Source organism: Xenopus laevis, chromosome 8L (genome assembly GCF_017654675.1).
Source record: "Xenopus laevis strain J_2021 chromosome 8L, Xenopus_laevis_v10.1, whole genome shotgun sequence".
NCBI classification, from domain to species: Eukaryota; Metazoa; Chordata; class Amphibia; order Anura; family Pipidae; genus Xenopus; species Xenopus laevis.
In genome coordinates, this window is record NC_054385.1 from 522,861 (window position 1) to 549,378 (window position 26,518).

The 26,518-nt window shown below is 49.9% G+C and overlaps 2 protein-coding genes across 2 annotated transcripts in view; one reads left to right on the top strand and one right to left on the bottom strand.

Annotated features, from left to right (window-relative positions):
- Positions 1-427: 427 nt before the first annotated feature.
- Positions 428-13,957, bottom strand: tfe3.L (transcription factor binding to IGHM enhancer 3 L homeolog). Its single transcript, XM_041572227.1, has 10 exons — positions 13,178-13,957; positions 10,172-10,285; positions 9,721-9,954; positions 8,874-9,104; positions 8,705-8,797; positions 8,080-8,197; positions 7,788-7,844; positions 3,934-4,009; positions 3,671-3,818; positions 428-3,201 (listed from the first exon to the last, which is right to left on the bottom strand). The coding sequence occupies exons 3-10, from the start codon at positions 9,910-9,912 to the stop codon at positions 2,866-2,868; spliced, it is 1,251 nt and encodes a 416-aa protein (XP_041428161.1). The 5' UTR covers positions 9,913-9,954; positions 10,172-10,285; positions 13,178-13,957; the 3' UTR covers positions 428-2,865.
- An 11,752-nt stretch (positions 13,958-25,709) lies between these two features.
- The window catches only part of LOC108698835 (coiled-coil domain-containing protein 120), a 15,357-nt gene continuing 14,548 nt past the window's right edge, over positions 25,710-26,518 (top strand). Inside the window, exon 1 of the mRNA XM_041572226.1 lies at positions 25,710-26,064. The gene's annotated coding sequence lies outside the window, so the exon portion shown is untranslated. The remainder of the gene's footprint in view (positions 26,065-26,518) is intronic.

Consider the following 26,518-nt stretch of genomic DNA (forward strand, 5'->3'; position numbering starts at 1 on the left):
CTATGGCCACTTTAACAGCTCACACTCAAATGTCTAAACTGCAATCTCCAACACTGACCCTACTCCTTCCTTTACTGTCCCTATTAGTGGCATGTTCATTAACCCTGTCAGCTCATATATAGACTCCTCCCATTGTTAACACCAGTGTCCTACACAGTTTTCCAAATAGCCATTCACTGGCCATGCTCTCGTACTATCCTGTGTAGACTACTAGAACTTGCTCCTCACACTACAGTCCCACATTAAACACTACTACTACTACTACTACTGCTACTCACACACCAACCAAGGCCAAGTTGCCTAGGGCCTGTGGAAGTTTCCCTCCCTGGCACTCTCCTGTTTGTATTGAAACCCTTCCATTCTCTTTGCCATACCCCGGGGCCACTGCTCAGGGAGGGAGATTGACATAAAGGAAATTGGGACTCGGTGAGTGTAAAATGTTTCATAGAAGAATATACAGTTACATGAATCATTGGATCAAATACACAAAGTATCTTCAGTAAAGGAACAGTTTGGTGTACAAATAAAAACTGGGTAAATAGATACAAATGTATCTGATATAGTTAGTCAAGTAGTGTTCTGGCTATTATGTTACACATCCACTCACTCCAGCCTTTATACATTACATTTTTGGCTAATTAACTATAATAGAAACATTTTTTATTTTGCATATCCTATCAGTTTTTATTTTTTTACTGAACAATTTGTTTAAGTCAAAAAGGGAAACTGGGGTGAGACCTGCACTCCCCAATTTTCTCCCAGTCCATTTCTCCTTCTTCCTCTTTTATACAAGCGCTTCCATATTCACACTCAGTGTAGTCTGCAGCATCAATCGGCCCTGTAACATCAGCTCATCCAATAGATGAAGCTCATTTCTGATGATTTGCCACAACCCCTACGTTTAGCTTCTCCCCACTTGTCCAGAGTGCACTGAGCATGTGCAGTGTCACTGACACTTCTAACAAAAAGCAACATGGGGAGCTGCAATCATCACTGCTATATAAGTTCTCTATATAAAAGATGCCATTTCCAGCCATATTCATATTTAGGGTTTAGTTCTCCTTTAAAGGGCAACATTTCCCACACATAAAATTGTGCATTTGCGCCTCCTGCTTTCTTCTTTGTTACAGTTGTGTCAGTATGAAGGTTAAGGGCAGCAATCAAGGTTAGACACCAATGTAACCAGCAAGTGTGGAACCCTGGAATGTGCTGCAATTCAGGAGCCTCCTCCATTAAGAGACAGAGGCCGGGGGCTACAAGCCTTGTCCATGCTCTGATCTATCAGCTCACTGTATTACCAGTCAGTAAGGCACCTTCTCCCTCCAGTCACCCAGTTATCCAGTCCCAGGGGCAACTCTAGATTTGGGAGCAGGAGGACTAGGCCCATGGTGAATATAGTGAATCTCCCACAGATTGGCCAGTTACCTCTGTAAGTCGTGGCTTATCTGCACGGGTGGCTTATCTGCACGGGTGAGTTATCTGCAGGAGTGAGTTATCTGCACGGGTGAGTTATCTGCAGGAGTGGGTTATCTGCACGGGTGGCTTATCTGCACGGGTGAGTTATCTGCAGGAGTGGGTTATCTGCACGAGTGGGTTATCTGCAGGAGTGAGTTATCTGCACGGGTGGGTTATCTGCAGGAGTGAGTTATCTGCACGGGTGAGTTATCTGCAGGAGTGGGTTATCTGCACGGGTGGGTTATCTGCACGAGTGGGTTATCTGCAGGAGTGAGTTATCTGCAGGAGTGAGTTATCTGCATGGGTGGGTTATCTGCAGGGGTGGGTTATCTGCAGGGGTGGGTTATCTGCACGAGTGGCTTATCTGCAGGAGTGAGTTATCTGCACGGGTGGGCTATCTGCACGGGTGGGTTATCTGCACGGGTGAGTTATCTGCACGAGTGGGTTATCTGCACGAGTGGGTTATCTGCACGGGTGGGTTATCTGCACGAGTGGGTTATCTGCACGGGTGGGTTATCTGCACGGGTGGGTTATCTGCACGAGTGGGTTATCTGCACGGGTGGGTTATCTGCGCAGGTGGGTTATCTGCAGGGGTGGGTTATCTGCACGGGTGGGTTATCTGCACGAATGGGTTATCTGCAGGGGTGGGTTATCTGCATGGGTGGGTTATCTGCAGGGGTGGGTTATCTGCAGGGGTGGGTTATCTGCACGAGTGGCTTATCTGCAGGAGTGAGTTATCTGCACGGGTGGGCTATCTGCACGGGTGGGTTATCTGCACGGGTGAGTTATCTGCAGGAGTGGGTTATCTGCACGGGTGGGTTATCTGCACGAGTGGGTTATCTGCAGGAGTGAGTTATCTGCAGGAGTGAGTTATCTGCACGGGTGGGTTATCTGCACGGGTGAGTTATCTGCACGGGTGGGTTATCTGCACGGGTGGGTTATCTGCACGAGTGGGTTATCTGCAGGAGTGAGTTATCTGCACGGGTGGGTTATCTGCAGGAGTGAGTTATCTGCACGGGTGGGTTATCTGCACGAGTGGGTTATCTGCAGCAGTGAGTTATCTGCACGAGTGGGTTATCTGCAGCAGTGAGTTATCTGCACGGGTGGCTTATCTGCACGGGTGGCTTATCTGCACAGGTGGTTTATCTGCAGGAGTGGGTTATCTGTACGGGTGAGTTATCTGCACGGGTGGGTTATCTGCAGGAGTGAGTTATCTGCACGGGTGGGTTATCTGCACGAGTGGGTTATCTGCACGGGTGGGTTATCTGCACGAGTGGGTTATCTGCAGGGGTCAGTCAGCATTCAGTCACCCCAGGGCTGCCCTTCAGTGATTTAGTGGAAAGAAAGCATTGGCCCGTCCCTGTATGGGGTGCAGTAATTTGGGGCCCATATTCCCTGGGCGGAGCCTGGTCAGGAGTCATCCTCCATGCTGAAGCTGCTGTGGGGGCTGCTGTTTCTTGAGGCTTGAGGGGAGACAGAGGAGAGGAGCGGGTCAGTGCCCCCCAGTGGGGACAGGGCATCGTCCATGAGAATGTCAGCAATGGCCGAGTCCGGGGTGAGAGTGAGGTGGAAGTCCAGGTGACTCAGGGGGTCTGTGAAGTGGAGAGTTCCCAGGTGTAGAGCAGAGGGGTGTGGGGGCTGAGGGCTGGCTGAGTGGAAGGTGGGCTCACTCTTCAGCGTGTCCGTGGCCTTACAGGCTGGGGGGTTGTCATTGAGTCCATGGAGCTGCGCCTGTATTTCCAGTTCCTGCAGGGGAGACACATGGGAGCAAGTGCTCAGTGGGGGTGAAGGGGCAGATAGTAGCAGCAGCTGGGGGCAATAGATCCTTGACATGTAACTAAGCCCTCATATCTGTACTGGCACAAAGGGGCTCTTTATAGTACACAGTCTGCCCCCAATATACACATGGGATCAGGAAGGGCAAATATCTCAGGATACATTGGAGCACATTTCTGTATCTCATCCCCCCCCCCCCTGAATATGGTTACTTCCCTTTCTGTGCCCCCCGCCTCCCACAATCCCATGTGAATAGGGGCAACTTGTAATCCTTGCAATTTGCCATCCCAATTAGGTGCAGTCCCCTTGAGTTGCAATTGTACATGGAATGTAGTGGCCACCTAAATGGCCCACTTGTGCCCCCGCTAATGAATGGGACTGTGGGGACAGGGTGCAGGAAACAGAAGCCATTGGGGTGCAGCTGAGGGGTGCGCGTTACCTGTATGCGCAGCATTAGCCTTTGGTTCATGTGCTCCAGTTTACGCTGCCGGCCCTCCAGCTCCCGCACCCACTGCTGCTCCTTCTGCAGCTTCCGGATATATTCTACTGATGCCTTCAGGATGGTCCCCTTGTTCCAGCGCACTTCCCTGGGGGGGTCACATTCATTGCAGGACACAAGTAAAGTGGGAAGATGGGGGGGCACAGGAGAATGGGGAAGGGGGGGACACATTCAGACATTGGGGTGTGACAGTGTGTACTTACGGATCACTGGACTTGGGGATCAGGGCACCAAGCTCCTTAATTCTATCATTAATATTAAATCTCCGGCGCCGTTCAACTGCAGGACACAATTGATTGGCTGGTTAGTAACCCACCTGCACCGCTTAACCCTTTAAATAGGGTTGTACCATTGTCAGACTCCCCCGGGCTCATCCCTGTTCATTCTCTCAAATGAGAAGAATGTGACTGATCCTGGTAGTCTGCCTGCAACGTGGGGACGCTGAATGCACAGAGCAGGAGGGGTAAGAGACAGCGCAGGAGCGTTAAGAGACAGCGCAGGAGGGGTAAGAGACAGCGCAGGAGGGAGACAGCGCAGGAGGGGTAAGAGACAGCGCAGGAGGGGTAAGAGACAGCGCAGGAGGGGTAAGAGACAGCGCAGGAGGGAGACAGCGCAGGAGGGGTAAGAGACAGCGCAGGAGGGAGACAGCGCAGGAGGGGTAAGAGACAGCGCAGGAGGGGTAAGAGACAGCGCAGGAGGGGTAAGAGACAGCGCAGGAGGGGTAAGAGACAGAGCAGGAGGGGTAAGAGACAGAGCAGGAGGGGTAAGAGACAGCGCAGGAGGGGTAAGAGACAGCGCAGGAGGGGTAAGAGACAGCGCAGGAGGGGTAAGAGACAGCGCAGGAGGGAGACAGCGCAGGAGGGGTAAGAGACAGCGCAGGAGGGGTAAGAGACAGCGCAGGAGGGGTAAGAGACAGAGCAGGAGGGGTAAGAGACAGCGCAGGAGGGGTAAGAGACAGCGCAGGAGGGGTAAGAGACAGCACAGGAGGGGTAAGAGACAGTGCAGAAGGGGTAAGAGACAGCGCAGGAGGGGTAAGAGACAGCGCAGGAGGGAGACAGCGCAGGAGGGGTAAGAGACAGCGCAGGAGGGGTAAGAGACAGCGCAGGAGGGGTAAGAGACAGCGCAGGAGGGAGACAGCGCAGGAGGGGTAAGAGACAGCGCAGGAGGGAGACAGCGCAGGAGGGGTAAGAGACAGCGCAGGAGGGATAAGAGACAGAGCAGGAGGGGTAAGAGACAGAGCAGGAGGGGTAAGAGACAGAGCAGGAGGGGTAAGAGACAGCGCAGGAGGGGTAAGAGACAGCGCAGGAGGGGTAAGAGACAGCGCAGGAGGGGTAAGAGACAGCGCAGGAGGGAGACAGCGCAGGAGGGGTAAGAGACAGCGCAGGAGGGGTAAGAGACAGCGCAGGAGGGGTAAGAGACAGCGCAGGAGGGGTAAGAGACAGCGCAGGAGGGAGACAGCGCAGGAGGGGTAAGAGACAGCGCAGGAGGGGTAAGAGACAGCGCAGGAGGGGTAAGAGACAGAGCAGGAGGGGTAAGAGACAGCGCAGGAGGGGTAAGAGACAGCGCAGGAGGGGTAAGAGACAGCGCAGGAGGGGTAAGAGACAGCGCAGAAGGGGTAAGAGACAGCGCAGGAGGGGTAAGAGACAGCGCAGGAGGGAGACAGCGCAGGAGGGGTAAGAGACAGCGCAGGAGGGGTAAGAGACAGCGCAGGAGGGGTAAGAGACAGCGCAGGAGGGAGACAGCGCAGGAGGGGTAAGAGACAGCGCAGGAGGGAGACAGCGCAGGAGGGGTAAGAGACAGCACAGGAGGGGTAAGAGACAGAGCAGGAGGGAGACAGAGCAGGAGGGGTAAGAGACAGAGCAGGAGGGGTAAGAGACAGCGCAGGAGGGGTAAGAGACAGCGCAGGAGGGGTAAGAGACAGCGCAGGAGGGGTAAGAGACAGCGCAGGAGGGGTAAGAGACAGCGCAGGAGGGGTAAGAGACAGCGCAGGAGGGAGACAGCGCAGGAGGGGTAAGAGACAGTGCAGGAGGGGTAAGAGACAGCGCAGGAGGGGTAAGAGACAGAGCAGGAGGGGTAAGAGACAGCGCAGGAGGGGTAAGAGACAGCGCAGGAGGGGTAAGAGACAGCGCAGGAGGGGTAAGAGACAGAGCAGGAGGGGTAAGAGACAGCGCAGGAGGGGTAAGAGACAGAGCAGGAGGGGTAAGAGACAGCGCAGGAGGGGTAAGAGACAGCGCAGGAGGGGTAAGAGACAGCGCAGGAGGGGTAAGAGACAGCGCAGAAGGGGTAAGAGACAGCGCAGGAGGGGTAAGAGACAGCGCAGGAGGGGTAAGAGACAGAGCAGGAGGGGTAAGAGACAGCGCAGGAGGGGTAAGAGACAGCGCAGGAGGGGTAAGAGACAGCGCAGGAGGGAGACAGCGCAGGAGGGGTAAGAGACAGCGGCAGGAGGGAGACAGCGCAGGAGGGGTAAGAGACAGCGCAGGAGGGGTAAGAGACAGCGCAGGAGGGGTAAGAGACAGAGCAGAAGGGGTAAGAGACAGCGCAGGAGGGGTAAGAGACAGCGCAGGAGGGGTAAGAGACAGAACAGAAGGGGTAAGAGACAGAGCAGAAGGGGTAAGAGACAGCGCAGGAGGGGTAAGAGACAGCGCAGGAGGGGTAAGAGACAGAGTAAGAGGGGTAAGAGACAGCGCAGAAGGGATAAGAGACAGCGCAGGAGGGGTAAAAGACAGAGCAGGAGGGGTAAGAGACAGCGCAGGAGGGGTAAGAGACAGCGCAGGAGGGGTAAGAGACAGCGCAGGAGGGGTAAGAGACAGAGCAGGAGGGGTAAGAGACAGAGCAGGAGGGGTAAGAGACAGCGCAGGAGGGGTAAGAGACAGCGCAGGAGGGGTAAGAGACAGCGCAGGAGGGGTAAGAGACAGCGCAGGAGGGGTAAGAGACAGCGCAGGAGGGGTAAGAGACAGCGCAGGAGGGGTAAGAGACAGAGCAGGAGGGGTAAGAGACAGCGCAGGAGGGGTAAGAGACAGCGCAGGAGGGGTAAGAGACAGCGCAGGAGGGGTAAGAGACAGAGCAGGAGGGGTAAGAGACAGCGCAGGAGGGGTAAGAGACAGAGCAGGAGGGGTAAGAGACAGCGCAGGAGGGGTAAGAGACAGCGCAGGAGGGAGACAGCGCAGGAGGGGTAAGAGACAGCGCAGGAGGGAGACAGCGCAGGAGGGGTAAGAGACAGCGCAGGAGGGAGACAGCGCAGGAGGGGTAAGAGACAGCGCAGGAGGGAGACAGCGCAGGAGGGGTAAGAGACAGCGCAGGAGGGGTAAGAGACAGCGCAGGAGGGGTAAGAGACAGCGCAGGAGGGGTAAGAGACAGCGCAGGAGGGGTAAGAGACAGAGCAGAAGGGGTAAGAGACAGCGCAGGAGGGGTAAGAGACAGAACAGAAGGGGTAAGAGACAGAACAGAAGGGGTAAGAGACAGCGCAGGAGGGGTAAGAGACAGCGCAGGAGGGGTAAGAGACAGAGTAAGAGGGGTAAGAGACAGCGCAGAAGGGATAAGAGACAGCGCAGGAGGGGTAAGAGACAGAACAGAAGGGGTAAGAGACTGCAGAGAAGGGGTAAAATACAGCACAGGAGGGGTAAGAGTCTGCACAGAGCAGGTGGGGTAAGAGACAACACAGGAGGGGTAAGAGACAGTGCAGAAGAGGTAAGAGACAACACAGGAGGGGTAAGAGACTGCACAGGAGGGGTAAGAGACAACACAGGAGGGGTAAGAGACTGCACAGGAGGGGTAAGAGACTGCACAGGAGGGGTAAGAGTCTGCACAGAGCAGGTGGGGTAAGAGACAACATAGAAGAGGTAAGAGACAGTACAGTACAGGAGCAGCAGAGCAGCCTTACATCTGTTTCCCTCTCATTTTCTGGGACTGGGAAATATCAGAGCACTGCCCCACCTACCTGTGCCCCCCTGTCAGCACCCCCACCCAAAGGATTTAGTACATACTGGACTATTGGGGGGGGGGTGTATGTATGACACAGATTTGCCCCCCAATGGGCCTCCATGTGGTTGTGACTCACTCAGATTGTGGTTGTCCTTTTTCTGCCGCTCCTTTATAATTGCTTTGGTCTCCTGATCTGCACCGAGAGAAGAGACATTAATGGGGCTCATTTATCAACACTGGGCAGTTACCTATAGCAACCAATCAGTGATCTGCAAGTAGAACAATGAATGCAGTAATCTGATTGGTTGCCATGGGTTACTGCCCATGGGCAAATTTACCCAATGTTGATAAATGACCCCCACTGTTACAGCCGCAGGCAGTCTATGTGCCGTCTTTGTAATCACCCACATTTCCCCCCCAGCACCTACCTGTATATTCCGTCTTTATGTTGGGCAGCTCCGCAGGGCACGAGTTACTCATAGTTATTGCTGGAGCTGCCATACTGACGCCACAATAAACATCCAGGAGATTTCCAGCAACAGGCAGCTGCAACAAGAAATCATTGGGTGTGACCTCACTGTCTCTCTTCTTTATGTGTCTGTCTCTCTGTGTGACGGCTCTGTGGGTCTGTCTCTTAGTGTGACGGCTCTGTGCGTCTGTCTCTCTGTGTGACGGCTCTGTGCGTCTGTCTCTTAGTGTGACGGCTCTGTGCGTCTGTCTCTCTGTGTGACGGCTCTGTGCGTCTGTCTCTTAGTGTGACGGCTCTGTGCGTCTGTCTCTCTGTGTGACGGCTCTGTGCGTCTGTCTCTTAGTGTGACGGCTCTGTGCGTCTGTCTCTCTGTGTGACGGCTCTGTGCGTCTGTCTCTTAGTGTGACGGCTCTGTGCGTCTGTCTCTCTGTGTGATGGCTCTGTGGGTCTGTCTCTCTGTGTGACGGCTCTGTGCGTCTGTCTCTCTGTGTGACCTCACTGTCTCTCTTCTCTGTGCGTCTGTCTCTCGGTGACGGCTCTGTGGGTCTGTCTCTCTGTGCTATTACCCCCAGGTCGGTACTTACTGTGCTGGGCAAATGGGCTCTTTCTACATATCCCATTATTTCATCATTGAAGCTGGATTCCAAGCTTATTATCTCATCAATGACATCATCAATCTGAAGCAAGAATAATACATCATTAGTGCAGTCACAATAATACAAGAGTCTCAGCTCTTGTCACTGAATGCCCCACCTCTGTGTCCAGACTGGAGGCAATTTTGAGCATGGCCAGTGGACTGTTGGGGGCGCTGCTGGCCGAGGCTTGGAGCACTGCTTGAGGAGAGGTTCCTGGGGCTGCCGTGCTTGGGGCAGAAGAGTTCATGGGCACCTTGGCACCCAGGGTAGTACAAAGATACTGTTTGACTTGCTGCCGCTGGGACTGCTGGATGTGGTACCGGGTCGGATTTTCAAGATGCGTTTGCACCTGCCGGGCAGAACACATTCATTATCTTGCTGCTAATTCCTGCACATGAATACACTTGCACCACCAACCGCCCCATCTCTGTTAGTGAATGGACCACCTGTACCACCAACTGCTCCACCTGTGTTAGTGAATGGACCACCCGCACCACTTAATGCTCCACCTGTGTTAGTGAATGGACCACCCGCACCACCAACTGCTCCACCTGTGTTAGTGAATGGACCACCTGCACCACCAACCGCCCCATCTCTGTTAGTGAATGGACCACCTGTACCACCAACTGCTCCACCTGTGTTAGTGAATGGACCACCCGCACCACTTAATGCTCCACCTGTGTTAGTGAATGGACCACCCGCACCACTTAATGCTCCACCTGTGTTAGTGAATAGACCACCTGCACCACCAACCGCCCCATCTCTGTTAGTGAATGGACCACCTGCACCACCAACTGCTCCACCTGTGTTAGTGAATGGACCACCCGCACCACCAACTGCTCCACCTGTGTTAGTGAATGGACCACCTGCACCACCAACCGCTCCACCTGTGTTAGTGAATGAGCTGCCCTTGCACCTAGCTATAGGTTGAATGCTACTAGTACCAGTTTGTTGCTTGCACTTACCTTTAAGACCTCAAGGGGCACGTGCGCGGGGTTGGGCCGACTCGTTGGGTTGACGTTGATGGCCGGTGTGGCTGGAGCAGCGTTGCTACGCTCGGCAAGGATCTGAGCTGCTTCTTGCTCTTGTTCCCTGCGCTCCTGTTCTCGGGCCTGAGCCCTCATCAGCTGCTGCCGGAGCAAAACGCGGGAGCTCATGGTGCCGGGGGTCTGGAGGGGCACGAGTGGCGTTCCCACTGACTGTGGGACAAAACAAAGTCATATGGCATTGCTGAATGCACGGGCATGTGCCAATATAGCAGCCAGCCATGGCCACTGGCTATTGTCTAACTGCCCTACTACCACTCCCCTGACTGCCACCTCCATCTGACAGATTGTAAGCTCTATGGCCAGGGACCTCCTCTATATACATACACATATATTGTGTACAATGTCCAGCCATGAGGCTCCCTCCTACCTGCTGGGAATGGGCTGGCTTTTTAACTGGTAGAACTGGTTCTCACTGGGCTCAATGGTGTTTTCCACGTCCATGTCCGATACAATCCCAGATTCCGGCAGAATTGGGCTCAAACTGAAAAACAGAGGACACACATGTACATTCCTGGATCTACCCCTTACCTGCTGTTACCCCTCACCACCTGCCCCTTCTACTCCCACTAAAGGACAAATAGCCCTTCCAACAGAATTAGGGCACCGCCCCATGACCCCCAGATTCACAAACACAGGGGTACAGGTCAAGCTCAGTCTGGGGGGTATTGAGAGATTCTTCTTGTCTATTTGTGACTAAGTACAAACGGGGTTACCTCATAGCTCCCCCCCAACTCACTTGCCCCCCAACTTGTGCCCTTCCCACAGACAACAGGCGCCACACACGGCTCTATTTGGGGCAGAACCAACCTGCACACTGATCCCTGCCCCCAAATGGCACCAACTTGCACTCGTCCCAGCCCAAACCAGTACTCACAGGGTAAATATATACATATAGTTGTACACAAATAGGCTAAATATATAGATACAGTTGTACACAAATAGGGTAAATATATAGATACAGTTGTACACAAATAGGCTAAATATATACATATAGTTGTACACAAATAGGCTAAATATATACATATAGTTGTACACAAATAGGCTAAATATATACATATAGTTGTACACAAATAGGCTAAATATATACATATAGTTGTACACAAATAGGCTAAATATATACATATAGTTGTACACAAATAGGGTAAATATATACATATAGTTGTACACAAATAGGCTAAATATATAGATACAGTTGTACACAAATAGGCTAAATATATACATATAGTTGTACACAAATAGGCTAAATATATACATATAGTTGTACAGAAATAGGGTAAATATATACATATAGTTGTACACAAATAGGCTAAATATATACATATAGTTGTACACAAATAGGCTAAATATATACATATAGTTGTACACAAATAGGCTAAATATATAGATACAGTTGTACACAAATAGGCTAAATATATACATATAGTTGTACACAAATAGGCTAAATATATAGATACAGTTGTACACAAATAGGCTAAATATATACATATAGTTGTACACAAATAGGCTAAATATATACATATAGTTGTACGCAAATAGGCTAAATATATACATATAGTTGTACACAAATAGGCTAAATATATACATATAGTTGTACGCAAATAGGCTAAATATATACATATAGTTGTACACAAATAGGGTAAATATATACATATAGTTGTACACAAATAGGCTAAATATATACATATAGTTGTACACAAATAGGCTAAATATATACATATAGTTGTACACAATAGGCTAAATAATACATATAGTTTTACACAAATAGGCTAAATATAATACATATAGTTGTTACACAAATAGGCTAAATATATACATATAGTTGTACACAAATAGGGTAAATATATACATATAGTTGTACACAAATAGGCTAAATATATAGATACAGTTGTACAGAAATAGGCTAAATATATAGATACAGTTGTACAGAAATAGGCTAAATATATACATATAGTTGTACACAAATAGGCTAAATATATACATATAGTTGTACAGAAATAGGGTAAATATATACATATAGTTGTACACAAATAGGCTAAATATATAGATACAGTTGTACACAAATAGGCTAAATATATACATATAGTTGTACACAAATAGGCTAAATATATACATATAGTTGTACACAAATAGGCTAAATATATACATATAGTTGTACACAAATAGGCTAAATATATACATATAGTTGTACACAAATAGGGTAAATATATAGATACAGTTGTACACAAATAGGCTAAATATATAGATACAGTTGTACACAAATAGGGTAAATATATACATATAGTTGTACACAAATAGGCTAAATATATACATATAGTTGTACACAAATAGGCTAAATATATAGATACAGTTGTACACAAATAGGCTAAATATATACATATAGTTGTACACAAATAGGCTAAATATATACATATAGTTGTACACAAATAGGCTAAATATATACATATAGTTGTACACAAATAGGCTAAATATATACATATAGTTGTACACAAATAGGCTAAATATATAACATATAGTTGTACACAAATAGGCTAAATATATACATATAGTTGTACACAAATAGGCTAAATATATACATATAGTTGTACACAAATAGGCTAAATATATACATATAGTTGTACACAAATAGGGTAAATATATACATATAGTTGTACACAAATAGGCTAAATATATAGATACAGTTGTACACAAATAGGCTAAATATATACATATAGTTGTACACAAATAGGCTAAATATATAGATACAGTTGTACACAAATAGGCTAAATATATACATATAGTTGTACACAAATAGGGTAAATATATACATATAGTTGTACACAAATAGGCTAAATATATAGATACAGTTGTACACAAATAGGCTAAATATATACATATAGTTGTACACAAATAGGCTAAATATATACATATAGTTGTACACAAATAGGCTAAATATATACATATAGTTGTACACAAATAGGGTAAATATATACATATAGTTGTACACAAATAGGCTAAATATATACATATAGTTGTACACAAATAGGCTAAATATATAGATACAGTTGTACACAAATAGGCTAAATATATACATATAGTTGTACACAAATAGGCTAAATATATACATATAGTTGTACGCAAATAGGCTAAATATATACATATAGTTGTACACAAATAGGCTAAATATATACATATAGTTGTACGCAAATAGGCTAAATATATACATATAGTTGTACACAAATAGGCTAAATATATACATATAGTTGTACACAAATAGGCTAAATATATACATATAGTTGTACACAAATAGGGTAAATATATACATATAGTTGTACATAAAGGGGATGTATAGGTGTAGATGAAGAAGGGTAGATGAGCCCCAGGGCATGGAGTTTACCTGAGCAGCTGGACACTGTCAGTACTGGAGCCCACCAGGACATACACCGTGTGCAGTGAGGGGGTCTCACAGGCCGTGTCATGAGACATCGCTAGGGGCTCTCACTTCACGTCTCACGGGGCCCCGGCCACTAACAGGTCTGCTTGAGCCCCCAATTCAGTCCTGAGACTATTATATCCCTGGCCTTACATCTGCTCCTAAGTGCCCCCAGCTTACCCCCTGCGTGAGAATTGCCCCTGGTCTGTCCTACCCCTGCCTGGGAATTACCCCTGGTGTGTCCTACCCCTGCGTTGGAATTGCCCCTGGTCTGTCCTACCCCTGCCTGGGAATTACCCCTGGGGTGTCCTACCCCTGCGTTGGAATTGCCCCTGGTCTGTCCTACCCCTGCCTGGGAATTACCCCTGGGGTGTCCTACCCCTGCGTTGGAATTGCCCCTGGTCTGTCCTACCCCTGCCTGGGAATTACCCCTGGGGTGTCCTACCCCTGCCTGGGAATTGCCCCTGGGGTGTCCTACCCCTGCCTGGGAATTACCCCTGGTGTGTCCTACCCCTGCCTGGGAATTACCCTTGGGGTGTCCTACCCCTGCCTGGGAATTGCCCCTGGTGTGTCCTACCCCTGCCTGGGAATTGCCCCTGGTGTGTCCTACCCCTGCCTGGGAATTGCCCCTGGGGTGTCCTACCCCTGCGTGAGATAAAGTGCTTTTGCCTGTGCCTGAGCTATTGGGTGTTTGTGCCCCAGTGAGAGCTTATTGCCCCAGTGCTGCTGAATGATCAGTCCCTTCTCCACTTGCCATTAGTGAGACAGAGCAAAACAATCAGCCTCCTCCTCCTCCTGCCCCTGCCCCATTCCTCTTCCTCTGCAAGCTGGCAACATTAACCCCAGCTTTGCTGGATGGGTGGCCTTTGGCGGCTCCATGTGGCAGCGCAGGGGTTACAGGATGACTCACTGGGCTCGGGGAATTCCGGGGCAAACAGTATGGGCTGATACAGGGACAGGGAGACAGCCAATCACACAGCTGCCAGCAGTGATGTCACAGGCTAACACCCTTTCCTGCCACAGATCCCTGTCTGATATTGTTCTGCACTGACAGCAAAATCTCTATCTGCTGCTGCTGCTACTGCTACTGTTACTACTACTGCTGCTGCTACTACTGCTACTGTTACTACTACTACTACTGCTGCTGCTACTACTGCTACTGTTACTACTACTACTACTGCTGCTGCTGCTACTGCTACTGTTACTACTACTGCTGCTGCTGCTGCTACTGCTACTGTTACTACTACTGCTGCTGCTGCTACTGTTGTTGCTACTACTACTACTACTGCTACTGTTGTTGCTACTACTAAACTGTGGCCTGTGGGGCCCCTGGGATCCTCTTGTTGGACACTTGCCTGTTCTACTCACAACCACTGCCCAGCACCCCATCTATTCACTTCTGGGGCACCACCGCTTTCTGTCACTTCTACTAATGATTCCTGGGCAACTCCAGCTTAAAGGGAAACTACTGTCACATTTGGGGGGGCACGGGGGGCACTTATTTGCTCTTTTTCATATCTCTGAAACTGTGGATCAATTATCAGTGTTTCTTACATAAAACTTTTACATTGAATGTGGGTCTGTCCCATTGAGCTAACAATCTAAGGTCCCTATCACATTCCCATTAGTCCCTGCCCCAGTGAGCTTACGATCTAAGGCCCCTATCACATTCCCATCAGTCCCTGTCCCAGTGAGTTTACAATCTAAGGTCCCTATCACATTCCCATCAGTCCCTGTCCCAGTGAGCTTACAATCTAAGGTCCCTATCACATTCCCATCAGTCCCTGTCCCAGTGAGTTTACAATCTAATGTCCCTATCACATTCCCATCAGCCCCTGTCCCAGTGAGCTTACAATCTAAGGTCCCTATCACATTCCCATCAGTCCCTGTCCCAGTGAGTTTACAATCTAAGGTCCCTATCACATTCCCATCAGTCCCTGTCCCAGTGAGCTTACAATCTAAGGTCCCTATCACATTCCCATCAGTCCCTGTCCCAGTGAGTTTACAATCTAAGGTCCCTATCACATTCCCATCAGTCCCTGTCCCAGTGAGCTTACAATCTAAGGTCCCTATCACATTCCCATCAGTCCCTGTCCCAGTGAGTTTACAATCTAAGGTCCCTATCACATTCCCATCAGTCCCTGTCCCAGTGAGCTTACAATCTAATGTCCCTATCACATTCCCATCAGTCCCTGTCCCAGTGAGCTTACAATCTAAGGTCCCTATCACATTCCCATCAGTCCCTGTCCCAGTGAGTTTACAATCTAAGGTCCCTATCACATTCCCATCAGTCCCTGTCCCAGTGAGCTTACAATCTAATGTCCCTATCACATTCCCATCAGTCCCTGTCCCAGTGAGCTTACAATCTAAGGTCCCTATCACATTCCCATCAGTCCCTGTCCCAGTGAGCTTACAATCTAATGTCCCTATCACATTCCCATCAGTCCCTGTCCCAGTGAGCTTACAATCTAATGTCCCTATCACATTCCCATCAGTCCCTGCCCCAGTGAGCTTACAATCTAAGGTCCCTATTACATTCCCATCAGTCCCTGTCCCAGTGAGTTTACAATCTAAGGTCCCTATCACATTCCCATCAGTCCCTGTCCCAGTGAGCTTACAATCTAATGTCCCTATCACATTCCCATCAGTCCCTGTCCCAGTGAGCTTACAATCTAAGGTCCCTATCACATTCCATCAGTCCCTGTCCCAGTGAGCTTACAATCTAAGGTCCCTATCACATTCCCATCAGTCCCTGTCCCAGTGAGCTTACAATCTAAGGTCCCTATCACATTCCCATCAGTCCCTGTCCCAGTGAGTTTACAATCTAAGGTCCCTATCACATTCCCATCAGTCCCTGTCCCAGTGAGCTTACAATCTAATGTCCCTATCACATTCCCATCAGTCCCTGTCCCAGTGAGCTTACAATCTAAGGTCCCTATCACATTCCCATCAGTCCCTGTCCCAGTGAGCTTACAATCTAATGTCCCTATCACATTCCCATCAGTCCCTGTCCCAGTGAGCTTACAATCTAATGTCCCTATCACATTCCCATCAGTCCCTGCCCCAGTGAGCTTACAATCTAAGGTCCCTATTACATTCCCATCAGTCCCTGTCCCAGTGAGTTTACAATCTAAGGTCCCTATCACATTCCCATCAGTCCCTGTCCCAGTGAGCTTACAATCTAATGTCCCTATCACATTCCCATCAGTCCCTGTCCCAGTGAGCTTACAATCTAAGGCCCCTATCACATTCCCATCAGTCCCTGTCCCAGTGAGCTTACAATCTAAGGTCCCTATTACATTCCCATCAGTCCCTGTCCCAGTGAGTTTACAATCTAAGGTCCCTATCACATTCCCATCAGTCCCTGTCCCAGTGAGTTTACAATCTAAGGTCCCTATCACAGTCCCATCAGTCCCTGTCCCAGTGAGCTTGCTTCACATGCATGAACGTGATCCCAGAATCTTAAATTATTGTGCACTTTTATGTACAAAGTAACAAAGAAGCATTTCAGGCCCCTATGCTGCCCTGATTTGTCCAAGTTCATTTTGATTCAAAAATTGGAATTTTGACTCTGTAAGATCCAAAGTCTATTAAGCGAGTAACGAGAATATCATGTAGCGTTGCCCTGCACAGGTAAAACTGATCTGTTTGCTTCAGAAACACTACTATAGTTTCTATAAACAAGCTAGTGTGTAGCCATGGGGGCATGCTTGTTTATATAAACTATAGTAGTACTTATCTGTTATCTACTGTGTATCCTGTGCTTGAATGGCTGCCCCCATGGCTACACAGCAGCTTGTTTATATAAACTATAGTAGTACTTATCTGTTATCTACTGTGTATCCTGTGCTTGAATGGCTGCCCCCATGGCTACACAGCAGCTTGTTTCTATAAACTATAGTAGTACTTATCTGTTATCTACTGTGTATCCTGTGCCTGAATGGCTGCCCCCATGGCTACACAGCAGCTTGTTTATATAAACTATAGTAGTACTTATCTGTTATCTACTGTGTATCCTGTGCTTGAATGGCTGCCCCATGGCTACACAGCAGCTTGTTTCTATAAACTATAGTAGTACTTACCTCTTATCTACTGTGTATCCTGTGCTTGAATGGCTGCCCCCATGGCTACACAGCAGCTTGTTTATATAAACTATAGTAGTACTTACCTCTTATCTACTGTGTATCCTGTGCTTGAATGGCTGCCCCCATGGCTACACAGCAGCTTGTTTATATAAACTATAGTAGTACTTATCTGTTATCTACTGTGTATCCTGTGCTTGAATGGCTGCCCCCATGGCTACACAGCAGCTTGTTTATATAAACTATAGTAGTACTTATCTGTTATCTACTGTGTATCCTGTGCTTGAATGGCTGCCCCTATGGCTACACAGCAGCTTGTTTATATAAACTATAGTAGTACTTATCTGTTATCTACTGTGTATCCTGTGCTTGAATGGCTGCCCCCATGGCTACACAGCAGCTTGTTTATATAAACTATAGTAGTACTTATCTGTTATCTACTGTGTATCCTTTGCTTGAATGGCTGCCCCTATGGCTACACAGCAGCTTGTTTTATATAAACTATAGTAGTACTTATCTGTTATCTACTGTGTATCCTGTGCTTGAATGGCTGCTCCCATGGCTACACAGCAGCTTGTTTATATAAACTATAGTAGTACTTATCTGTTATCTACTGTGTATCCTGTGCTTGAATGGCTGCCCCCATGGCTACACAGCAGCTTGTTTATATAAACTATAGTAGTACTTATCTGTTATCTACTGTGTATCCTTTGCTTGAATGGCTGCCCCTATGGCTACACAGCAGCTTGTTTATATAAACTATAGTAGTACTTATCTGTTATCTACTGTGTATCCTGTGCTTGAATGGCTGCTCCCATGGCTACACAGCAGCTTGTTTATATAAACTATAGTAGTACTTATCTGTTATCTACTGTGTATCCAGTGCTTGAATGGCTGCTCCCATGGCTACACAGCAGCTTGTTTATATAAACTATAGTAGTACTTATCTGTTATCTACTGTGTATCCTGTGCTTGAATGGCTGCCCCTATGGCTACACAGCAGCTTGTTTATATAAACTATAGTAGTACTTATCTGTTATCTACTGTATATCCTGTGCTTGAATGGCTGCCCCCATGGCTACACAGCAGCTTGTTTATATAAACTATAGTAGTACTTATCTGTTATCTACTGTGTATCCTTTGCTTGAATGGCTGCCCCTATGGCTACACAGCAGCTTGTTTATATAAACTATAGTAGTACTTATCTGTTATCTACTGTGTATCCTGTGCTTGAATGGCTGCTCCCATGGCTACACAGCAGCTTGTTTATATAAACTATAGTAGTACTTATCTGTTATCTACTGTGTATCCTGTGCTTGAATGGCTGCCCCCATGGCTACACAGCAGCTTGTTTATATAAACTATAGTAGTACTTATCTGTTATCTACTGTGTATCCTGTGCTTGAATGGCTGCCCCCATGGCTACACAGCAGCTTGTTTATATAAACTATAGTAGTACTTATCTGTTATCTACTGTATATCCTGTGCTTGAATGGCTGCCCCCATGGCTACACAGCAGCTTGTTTATATAAACTATAGTAGTACTTATCTGTTATCTACTGTGTATCCTGTGCTTGAATGGCTGCCCCCATGGCTACACAGCAGCTTGTTTATATAAACTATAGTAGTACTTATCTGTTATCTACTGTGTATCCTGTGCTTGAATGGCTGCCCCCATGGCTACACAGCAGCTTGTTTATATAAACTATAGTAGTACTTATCTGTTATCTACTGTGTATCCTGTGCTTGAATGGCTACACCTGAGCTTGTTTATTACAAAGTCCAATAGGATTTGTGGGTCGTACATGTGAGACTTTACAAGTAAAGGTTGGGCTACAATTGTGACAGTAGGATTAATGAACGGATTAATTAAGGTACATTAAATAATCTTCCCTAAACAGGTGGGTCTTTAAGGAGCCTATAAAGAACGAGAAAGTCTGACAGCTGGAGGCAGATGTTACATTTCAGAAACGTTGTATCTTTTTCTGGCTTTTCAGTGCAGGAGATCAAAGAGAAACTCGGGACATTTCACTAACAAGTCGGACTGTCCCATGAAAACCAGCACAGCTGGGAGGTAAGTTGGGCAAATTGGGGAGAGAGACGTTCATTTTGTGACCACTGATTTAGGGGAAGTAAAATGTAAAAGAAATATTTGGGCAGTAGAGGGAGCTGTGACTGCACCAACCTAGAAAATAAAGCTCAACAGCGCCCCCTATTTATCCCTGAGGCCACACCTGCAGGCCAGCCTCAAAATGTCATTTACTGGGACATGTGTTTCCCTTTAAATCTCTAACCAATCACAGGCAGCCGTCATGCTCTTCTTGTAGGAAGGAGGCATCTTTGGATTTAGACCTGTTCCTAGCACAATGCATATTATTATTATTATTATCATTATTATTATCCCACACTGGAGTGGAACACTTATGAGCCCCATCATAACAACCCAGGACCCAGTGAGTGTCAGGCGCAGGTGAGACAGGACCCAGTGAGTGTCAGGCGCAGGTGAGACAGGACCCAGTGAGTGTCAGACACAGGTGAGACAGGACCCAGTGAGTGTCAGGTGCAGGTGAGACAGGACCCAGTGAGTGTCAGGTGCAGGTGAGACAGGACCCAGTGAGTGTCAGGCGCAGGTGAGACAGGACCCAGTGAGTGTCAGGCGCAGGTGAGACAGGACCCAGTGAGTGTCAGACACAGGTGAGACAGGACCCAGTGAGTGTCAGGTGCAGGTGAGACAGGACCCAGTGAGTGTCAGGCGCAGGTGAGACAGGACCCAGTGAGTGTCAGACACAGGTGAGACAGGACCCAGTGAGTGTCAGGTGCAGGTGAGACAGGACCCAGTGAGTGTCAGGTGCAGGTGAGACAGGACCCAGTGAGTGTCAGGCGCAGGTGAGACAGGACCCAGTGAGTGTCAGGTGCAGGTGAGACAGGACCCAGTGAGTGTCAGGCGCAGGTGAGACAGGACCCAGTGAGTGTCAGACACAGGTGAGACAGGACCCAGTGAGTGTCAGGTGCAGGTGAGACAGGACCCAGTGAGTGTCAGGTGCAGGTGAGACAGGACCCAGTGAGTGTCAGACACAGGTGAGACAGGACCCAGTGAGTGTCAGGCGCAGGTGAGACAGGACCCAGTGAGTGTCAGACACAGGTGAGACAGGACCCAGTGAGTGTCAGGTGCAGGTGAGACAGGACCCAGTGAGTGTCAGGCGCAGGTGAGACAGGACCCAGTGAGTGTCAGGCGCAGGTGAGACAGGACCCAGTGAGTGTCAGGCGCAGGTGAGACAGGACCCAGTGAGTGTCAGACACAGGTGAGACAGGACCCAGTGAGTGTCAGACACAGGTGAGACAGGACCCAGTGAGTGTCAGGCGCAGGTGAGACAGGACCCAGTGAGTGTCAGGCGCAGGTGAGACAGGACCCAGTGAGTGTCAGACACAGGTGAGACAGGACCCAGTGAGTGTCAGACACAGGTGAGACAGGACCCAGTGAGTGTCAGGTGCAGGTGAGACAGGACCCAGTGAGTGTCAGGCGCAGGTGAGACAGGACCCAGTGAGTGTCAGGTGCAGGTGAGACAGGACCCAGTGAGTGTCAGGCGCAGGTGAGACAGGACCCAGTGAGTGTCAGACACAGGTGAGACAGGACCCAGTGAATGTCAGACGCAGGTGAGACAGGACCCAGTGAGTGTCAGGCGCAGGTGAGACAGGACCCAGTGAGTGTCAGGCCCCAGTGAGTGTCAGGCGCAGGTGAGACAGGACCCAGTGAGTGTCAGACACAGGTGAGACAGGACCCAGTGAGTGTCAGACACAGGTGAGACAGGACCCAGTGAGTGTCAGGTGCAGGTGAGACAGGACCCAGTGAGTGTCAGACACAGGTGAGACAGGACCCAGTGAGTGTCAGACACAGGTGAGACAGGACCCAGTGAGTGTCAGGCCCCAGTGAGTGTCAGACACAGGTGAGACAGGACCCAGTGAGTGTCAGGCCCCAGTGAGTGTCAGACACAGGTGAGACAGGACCCAGTGAGTGTCAGACACAGGTGAGACAGGACCCAGTGAGTGTCAGGCGCAGGTGAGACAGGACCCAGTGAGTGTCAGACACAGGTGAGACAGGACCCAGTGAGTGTCAGGCGCAGGTGAGACAGGACCCAGTGAGTGTCAGGTGCAGGTGAGACAGGACCCAGTGAGTGTCAGGCGCAGGTGAGACAGGACCCAGTGAGTGTCAGACACAGGTGAGACAGGACCCAGTGAGTGTCAGACACAGGTGAGACAGGACCCAGTGAGTGTCAGACACAGGTGAGACAGGACCCAGTGAGTGTCAGGCGCAGGTGAAGACAGGACCCCAGTGAGTGTCAGGTGCAGGTGAGACAGGACCCAGTGAGTGTCAGGTGCAGGTGAGACAGGACCCAGTGAGTGTCAGACACAGGTGAGACAGGACCCAGTGAGTGTCAGGTGCAGGTGAGACAGGACCCAGTGAGTGTCAGACACAGGTGAGACAGGACCCAGTGAATGTCAGACACAGGTGAGACAGGACCCAGTGAATGTCAGACACAGGTGAGACAGTGAGAGTATTGGGGGTCATTGGTAGAGAGAGTAAGAGAAGGGGCAGTGACAGCAGGGGCGATCCTGGCCCCTCCGCCACCTGAGGTAGCAGCGGTTGCTGCTGCCCCCCCCCCTGGAAATTTGCTCTTAAAGTACCAGGAGCAGCATTTTTGCTGCCCCTGGTACCTAGTGGGGCGCTGCCACCTGAGACGACAGTCTCAACTCACCTCATTGGTGAAGCACCCCTGAGTGACAGTATATGAGATGGGTGAGTATGGTGGAGGGGCAGTTTATAGAGAGAGTGGGATGAGGTGCAGCCAGAAGGGATGAGGGTTGGGGGGGGTGGCACGTGGGCACTATTAGTATTCAGCCTACTTGCCATTCTCTATGGGATACACAGAGCTCCATTCAGTCTCCCCCTGCCTGGGGGGAAGAGGACAGGGCCCCCTGTGTGTACATGAGAATGACTGGATGTCTCTGCTTCCTGGGGAAGGATATGGGAGAGGGGCCACCAATACACCCTTTGTTATTCATCTGCCTCAGCTCCTGGGGCTACTCATCTGTCTCTCACTGTCCATCATTAGGGGCCTGGGAAGGAAAGGGTTGCTTTTCATGTAGGACCCGCCTATTGTGGGCTTTGCTTAGTGGCTGGGTAGGGGTAAGTGTGAGTATATGGGGGTGGGTAGGGGTAAGTTTGAGTAGGTGGGGGTGGGTAGGGGTAAATGTGAGTAGGTGGGGGTGGGTAGGAGTAAGTGAGTAGGTGGGGTGGTAGGGGTAAGTGAGTAGATGGGGGTGGGTAGGGGTAAGTGTGAGTAGATGGGGTGGGTAGGGATAAGTGTGAGTAGGTGGGGGTGGGTAGGGGTAAGTGTGAGTATATGGGGTGGGTAGGGGTAAGTGTGAGTATATGGGTGGGTAGTGGTAAGTGTGAGTATATGGGGTGGGTAGGGGTAAGTGTGAGTATATGGGGTGGGTAGGGCTAAGTGTGAGTAGTGGGGGTGGGTAGGGCTAAGTGTGAGTATGTGGGGCTGGGTAGGGGTAAGTGTGAGTAGGTGGGGGTGGGTGGGTAGGGGTAAGTGTGAGTATATGGGTGGGTAGGGGTAAGTGTGAGTATATGGGTGGGTAGGGGTAAGTGTGAGTATATGGGGTGGGTAGGGGTAAGTGTGAGTAGATGGGGGTGGGTAGGGGTAAGTGTGAGTATATGGGGGTGGGTAGGGGTAAGTTTGAGTAGGTGGGGGTGGGTAGGGGTAAATGTGAGTAGGTGGGGGTGGGTAGGAGTAAGTGAGTAGGTGGGGTGGGTAGGGGTAAGTGAGTAGATGGGGGTGGGTAGGGGTAAGTGTGAGTAGATGGGGTGGGTAGGGATAAGTGTGAGTAGGTGGGGGTGGGTAGGGGTAAGTGTGAGTATATGGGGGTGGGTAGGGGTAAGTTTGAGTAGGTGGGGGTGGGTAGGGGTAAATGTGAGTAGGTGGGGGTGGGTAGGAGTAAGTGAGTAGGTGGGGTGGGTAGGGGTAAGTGAGTAGGTGGGGTGGGTAGGGCTAAGTGTGAGTAGGTGGGGTGGGTAGGGATAACTGTGAGTAGGTGGGGTGGGTAGGGGTAAGTGTGAGTAGGTGGGGGTGGGTGGGTAGGGTAAGTGAGTATATGGGGTGGGTAGGGGTAAGTGTGAGTATATGGGGTGGGTAGGAGTAAGTGTGAGTATATGGGGTGGGTAGGGGTAAGTGAGTAGATGGGGGTGGGTAGGGTAAGTGTGAGTAGATGGGGTGGGTAGGGATAAGTGTGAGTAGGTGGGGGTGGGTAGGGGTAAGTGTGAGTATATGGGGTGGGTAGGGGTAAGTGTGAGTATATGGGGTGGGTAGTGGTAAGTGTGAGTATATGGGGTGGGTAGGGGTAAGTGTGAGTATATGGGGTGGGTAGGGCTAAGTGTGAGTAGGTGGGGGTGGGTAGGGCTAAGTGTGAGTATGTGGGGCTGGGTAGGGGTAAGTGTGAGTAGGTGGGGGTGGGTGGGTAGGGGTAAGTGTGAGTATATGGGGTGGGTAGGGGTAAGTGTGAGTATATGGGGTGGGTAGGGGTAAGTGTGAGTATATGGGGTGGGTAGGGGTAAGTGTGAGTAGATGGGGGTGGGTAGGGGTAAGTGTGAGTATATGGGGGTGGGTAGGGGTAAGTGTGAGTATATGGGGTGGGTAGGGGTAAGTGTGAGTAGGTGGGGGTGGGTAGGGGTAAGTGTGAGTAGATGGGGGTGGGTAGGGGTAAGTGTGAGTAGATGGGGGTGGGTAGGGGTAAGTGTGAGTATATGGGGGTGGGTAGGGGTAAGTGTGAGTATATGGGGGTGGGTAGGGCTAAGTGTGAGTAGGTGGGGGGGTGGGTAGGGCTAAGTGTGAGTAGGTGGGGGTGGGTAGGGTTAAGTGTGAGTAGGTGGGGTGGGTAGGAGTAAGTGTGAGTATATGGGGTGGGTAGGGGTAAGTGTGAGTAGATGGGGTGGGTAGGGGTAAGTGTGAGTATATGGGGGTGGGATAGGGGTAAGTGTGAGTATATGGGGTGGGTAGGGGTAAGTGTGAGTATGTGGGGGTGGGTAGGGCTAAGTGTGAGTAGATGGGGGTGGGTAGGGGTAAGTGTGAGTAGATGGGGGTGGGTAGGGGTAAGTGTGAGTATATGGGGGTGGGTAGGGGTAAGTGTGAGTATATGGGGGTGGGTAGGGCTAAGTGTGAGTAGTTGGGGGTGGGTAGAGGTAAGTGTGAGTAGATGGGGGTGGGTAGGGGTAAGTGTGAGTATATGGGGTGGGTAGGGGTAAGTGTGAGTAGATGGGGGTGGGTAGGGGTAAGTGAGTATATGGGGTGGGTAGGGGTAAGTGTGAGTAGATGGGGGTGGGTAGGGGTAAGTGTGAGTATGTGGGGGTGGGTAGGGGTAGGTGTGAGTAGGTGGGGGTGGGTAGGGCTAAGTGTGAGTATATGGGGGTGGGTAGGGCTAAGTGTGAGTAGGTGGGGGGGTGGGTAGGGGTAAGTGTGAGTAGATGGGGGTGGGTAGGGGTAAGTGTGAGTAGATGGGGGTGGGTAGGGGTAAGTGTGAGTAGATGGGGGTGGGTAGGGGTAAGTGTGAGTATATGGGGGTGGGTAGGGGTAAGTGTGAGTAGGTGGGGGTGGGTAGGGGTAAGTGTGAGTATATGGGGTGGGTAGGGTAAGTGTGAGTATGTGGGGTGGGTAGGGGTAAGTGTGAGTAGGTGGGGGGTGGGGAGGGCTAAGTGTGAGCAGATGGGGGTGGGTAGGGGTAAGTGTGAGCAGGTGGGGGTGGGTAGGGCTAAGTGTGAGTATATGGGGGTGGGTAGGGGTAAGTGTGAGTATATGGGGGTGGGTAGGGGTAAGTGTGAGTATGTGGGGGTGGGTAGGGCTAAGTGTGAGCAGGTGGGGTGGGTAGGGGTAAGTGTGAGTATATGGGGTGGGTAGGGGTAAGTGTGAGTATATGGGGTGGGTAGGGGTAAGTGTGAGTAGGTGGGGGTGGGTAGGGGTAAGTGTGAGTATATGGGGGTGGGTAGGGGTAAGTGTGAGTATGTGGGGGTGGGTAGGGTAAGTGTGAGTATGTGGGGGTGGGTAGGGCTAAGTGTGAGCAGGTGGGGGGTGGGTAGGGGTAAGTGTGAGTATATGGGGTGGGTAGGGGTAAGTGTGAGTATATGGGGGTGGGTAGGGGTAAGTGTGAGTAGGTGGGGGTGGGTGGGTAGGGGTAAGTGTGAGCAGGTGGGGGTGGGTAGGGGTAAGTGTGAGCAGGTGGGGGGTGGGTAGGGGTAAGTGTGAGTAGGTGGGGGTGGGTAGGTAGGGGTAAGTGTTTTTGGGTATGATGGAGTAGAGAATAAAGCTTTGTGGGAGGGTGACATGGCTACAACAGGTGAGGGGTTAATGTATGCTGCTGGGGGGCAGTAGGAAGACAAGAGACCGCATGTAGCGCAGGAGTGACTCTGGAGACACAGCAGAGAAGGGGTTAAGCGACTCCTGGCTGGAATGCCTGGAATGCTGGAGCTTATCAGGACGTACCAAAGGTCAGACAGGAGGGGTGGCGGTGAGCAATCCGTACCTAGGCAGTGATTGGTTTCTTCCGCTGGCCTCGATTTCCCCTGCCGCGAAGAGCAGTTGGTATGTTCCGGTGGAAGCTCCTGCCTGTGCGGAGATAGACGAGTAGGTTCGTACCTGAGTCCGAAGAGAGGCGGAAAAGATCGGTCGTGTCCGTAGCTCCGGCGCGTCTGTAAGGCCCTATTGAGAACAGGTCGGTACCAGGGCAGCTACGTAGGGAATCGGGAATGTCCGCTAACAGCGCTGTGTATTGGGCTTTGTATATTGCGCCATGTCTTGTCTGTGTGTGTGTCTCTTGTGTGTATATAGATCTGTGTGTATATCTGTATCTGTGGCTCTTGTGTGTGTGTGTATCTCTCGTGTGTGTGTGTATCTGTGTGTCTTGTGTGTGTATATCTGTGACTCTTGTGTGTGTGTATATCTTGTGTGTGTGTGTGTATATCTGTGTGTCTTGTGTGTGTATATCTGTGACTCTTGTGTGTGTGTGTATATATCTGTGTCTCTTGTGTGTATATCTGTCTCTTGTGTGTATATCTGTGTCTCTTGTGTGTGTGTGTGTATCTGTCTCTTGTGTGTGTGTGTGTGTATATCTGTCTCTTGTGTGTATATCTGTGTCTCTTGTGTGTGTGTGTGTATCTGTCTCTTGT